The 3,112-nt window shown below is 40.1% G+C and overlaps 1 protein-coding gene across 4 annotated transcripts in view; it reads right to left on the bottom strand.

Annotated features, from left to right (window-relative positions):
* Positions 1 to 1,252: 1,252 nt before the first annotated feature.
* Positions 1,253 to 3,112, bottom strand: part of LOC123086886 (plant UBX domain-containing protein 11) — an 8,419-nt gene continuing 6,559 nt past the window's right edge. For all 4 annotated transcript variants that reach the window (XM_044508706.1, XM_044508709.1, XM_044508708.1 and 1 more), the window contains 2 exons: positions 1,859 to 2,122; positions 1,253 to 1,721 (listed from right to left, as the gene is read on the bottom strand). In XM_044508706.1, the coding sequence (XP_044364641.1) occupies positions 1,516 to 1,721; positions 1,859 to 2,122 (470 nt within the window). In that variant the 3' untranslated portion in view covers positions 1,253 to 1,515. The remainder of the gene's footprint in view (positions 1,722 to 1,858; positions 2,123 to 3,112) is intronic.

Raw genomic sequence — 3,112 nt, 5'->3', positions numbered from 1 at the left:
CACATATTCTTACAGAAGTTGATACCGCCAGGGAAGGAGCGCGATGCTGAGCGCATGATGGAGGCCATGACACGTATCAAAACGACCCAGACAATGGCAAGACAAGAACCGACGCACGGATGAGATGCTTTGGGAAGGCCTTTTGTTTGGCGAAGCCTCGTGTGGCCTGAGTACCATGGATGTAATATTTAAGCATGCATGCTTCTGAACCTTGTGTGTGTTGATGGTCGTGCGAAACTGCTTATTGTCTTTTTGTTTTCTTAAAACCTTGTATGACTGCTGCCAAATGGCTTTATTAATTTAAAGCCGGATGTTTCTAGCGTCTTTGTTTTAAAAAAGTATACCCTGGATACGTCAATCAAAAAAAAATGTTGCATTCTCATCAGGCATCGTGTCCCGAATCTTGAAGCCTGCTCCACCATCAATAACCTTGACACAACATTCCTCAAAAAAAAAAAACTTGACACAACAAGGGCCACCATGTGCAGCCGCGCATTTCTCAAGATAGGGTGGGATGTTTCCAGAGAAGAGAGGTGGAGAAAGCCAAAGCAGTTAGGCGTGCACAAATATAAGGCAATCTTGGCGATCTTTTCCCATGTGGAGTGAACTTTGCTTAGATAACCACGCCGCCACCTGCAATGAATTATTTGCATCGTCTGGTCCCCGCCCTTTGTCTCATCACCTGAGAACCAAAAACTTCTACAACCATCAATTGTTCAGACCAAAAGTATATAAGATGTACCATCATATTGTTCTACAATCATCATAGACAGTTAGCCTTTTAGGGTAGAATTAGTATCCCAAGTGTTTTACAGACTACAGGAGAAACACATAAATTGTAACAAGAGCTAAAAGCCTCTTTTGATTCAGAAGATTCTAAAAACGCAGGAAAGGAAAGGAAAAAAAACAAGAATCAGCAGAAATTGGATTGGAATGCATGTGTAAAACAAAGGATGGAAAAACATAGGAATTTTATACAGGAATACTCCACATGGAAAGGTATAATTAGCATGTTATTATGCCACTAAGGATCTCAATCTCATTCTTCATGCGGAGGAAATTAAAAGAGGTCCAAGTGAATTGTAAAATATTCCTGCATTTTCTCTCTGAAACTGAAACCAAAGAAAAATCTCCTCTATTTTTCCTGTGTTTGCTCCACTATTTTTTTGAACCGAAGGAGGCCTAAATATATGAAAAATTTACAGCCATAATAGACTACAAAGAAATAATTAGTAAAAGCTCACAAAGGTTGTACACCCAAGCACGAGATACTACATCAAATTATATATGCTCGTACGGAAATAACAAAGGTCATTCCTGGGGTGAACAAAGTAAATTCTAGGGTTGCACGTGCCATATTACTTGTTATGTATAAGCACTGTAATTTAACACCTCAATTTGTTCCAAACATATGTATAAGCACTGTAGTTTAACACCTCAGTTCGTTCCCAACATATTTATTTCCCCATTAAATGGTTCAAGTATCATCTAACTTCGATGCAGTCCGGTCATCCCCTATTTCTTTTCATCACCTCCAAACTCTGTAGAATTCCCATTCCAGAAGACATTTCTATTATCAGATGGATCTTGTTCTTCACTGCTTAGAGTGTGAATGTTGCCACCGAACTGTCGGGGCCGCCTTCTCAAGGTATTTCCAGAGCTATGAGTAGCTGTTTGTTGACTTCCATCACTACGAAGAGGTTGGGATTCAGAGTTCGGTCCTGCCAGAGAAGTAATCATAATTTCACTAGTCAGAAGTGGGATTTTTTTTCAAAAATACTACTCTGCAATCACGATCAATCCAAATAACAGACCAACAAGGAAATATCAGCAGAAGAATCTAGATAAGAAAACATACTGTACTGCTGCGAGCCTTCATTTCCCAGTCGATCAGGATTTGATGGGGTGGGATTTCCTCTCAAGTAGGACAATGGATTCACGTATGATAACGCTGCCCCCAGAAAACCCCAACCACCCGACCTGTCTGTAGCCCCAGTGCGATCCAGATCACTGGATGGCAATGACGATTGGTGCCTTACCACTTTAACAGATTGACGATTCGGAACGACAACAAGGGCCTGGCGGGTTTCAATACCCAGCTCATACAATGTGGTTTCCAGATCTGAACAAAAATTTGATGATCAGTTAGATCCAACAATTCAACAGTATGATCCAAAGTTAGTATAATGAAGTAATGAGCTTCCAAATAGAAAGTCTTGTATAAAATCACAACATGGATGTTTGAAAAAAAAAGTGATGCAATCTCAGCACACAAGTAAAACACAATGGGACCATACCCGAAACACCTTATTCAAGTTTACATCATTACAGTCAAATGCCCAGGAAGTTAAAGTTAACCAGCAGAGCGGGATTCACATGCAGGATTTTATTTTGAAGTCTATATGAAAAGATTACTTATCTGAACTAATAGCAAGACAGAGTTCAAGCATACGTTGACCAGCTTATGGACCAAATGAAAGCCTTACTTCATAGTCCATACTATCACTCATACCAAGTAGATGGTGCATTAGAATGTGTGGCCGTGTGCAACCAAACGTTAAGCAAATAAATGGATTAACACTATGCCTATATAGTGCAAGTCCTGGTAATTCATCAGGAAAGTCCTGGTGAAGCAAAACTTCAAGCCAACCTTTGGTGTATATTTTAAGCCAAAAAGACACTCGCGTAGATCTTCAAAATGGTACACAAAATATTTAGATATTTCACATGCAAATACTAATAGTATATTCTCACCAAGAATCACTCTGTTCCTATAAGCAAGACATGATTTTTTTTTCGTGTAATTTCTGTAAAACAAGGCTCAACCTCAATTCTTCCATCTGTTTCCTAATTTTACCCCTCCAACGGTCCACACCAACTCATCCACCTGCATACCCCTTCGACTAGGACGTCTCCTTTTTCTTTCCTTTTCATTCCACAGTAACTCCTTGCCTCCCCTATCCCTTCGCCTTCTCCTTTTCTCTTCCACAGCGAGGTTCTTCCTCTTTCCTTTTCTCAATGGCAGACCCAGAAATCCCCAGCAGTGAGGAGAGAGAAGTCTGCTTGTGTCATACTGAGTAGTAGGTAGGTAGGTCGTAGATTAATTTGATTA

Source organism: Triticum aestivum, chromosome 4A, assembly GCF_018294505.1.
Source record: "Triticum aestivum cultivar Chinese Spring chromosome 4A, IWGSC CS RefSeq v2.1, whole genome shotgun sequence".
Taxonomy (NCBI): domain Eukaryota; kingdom Viridiplantae; phylum Streptophyta; class Magnoliopsida; order Poales; family Poaceae; genus Triticum; species Triticum aestivum.
The sequence above is the reverse complement of the archived record's forward strand: the minus strand, read 5'-3'. Positions and strand labels throughout refer to the sequence as shown.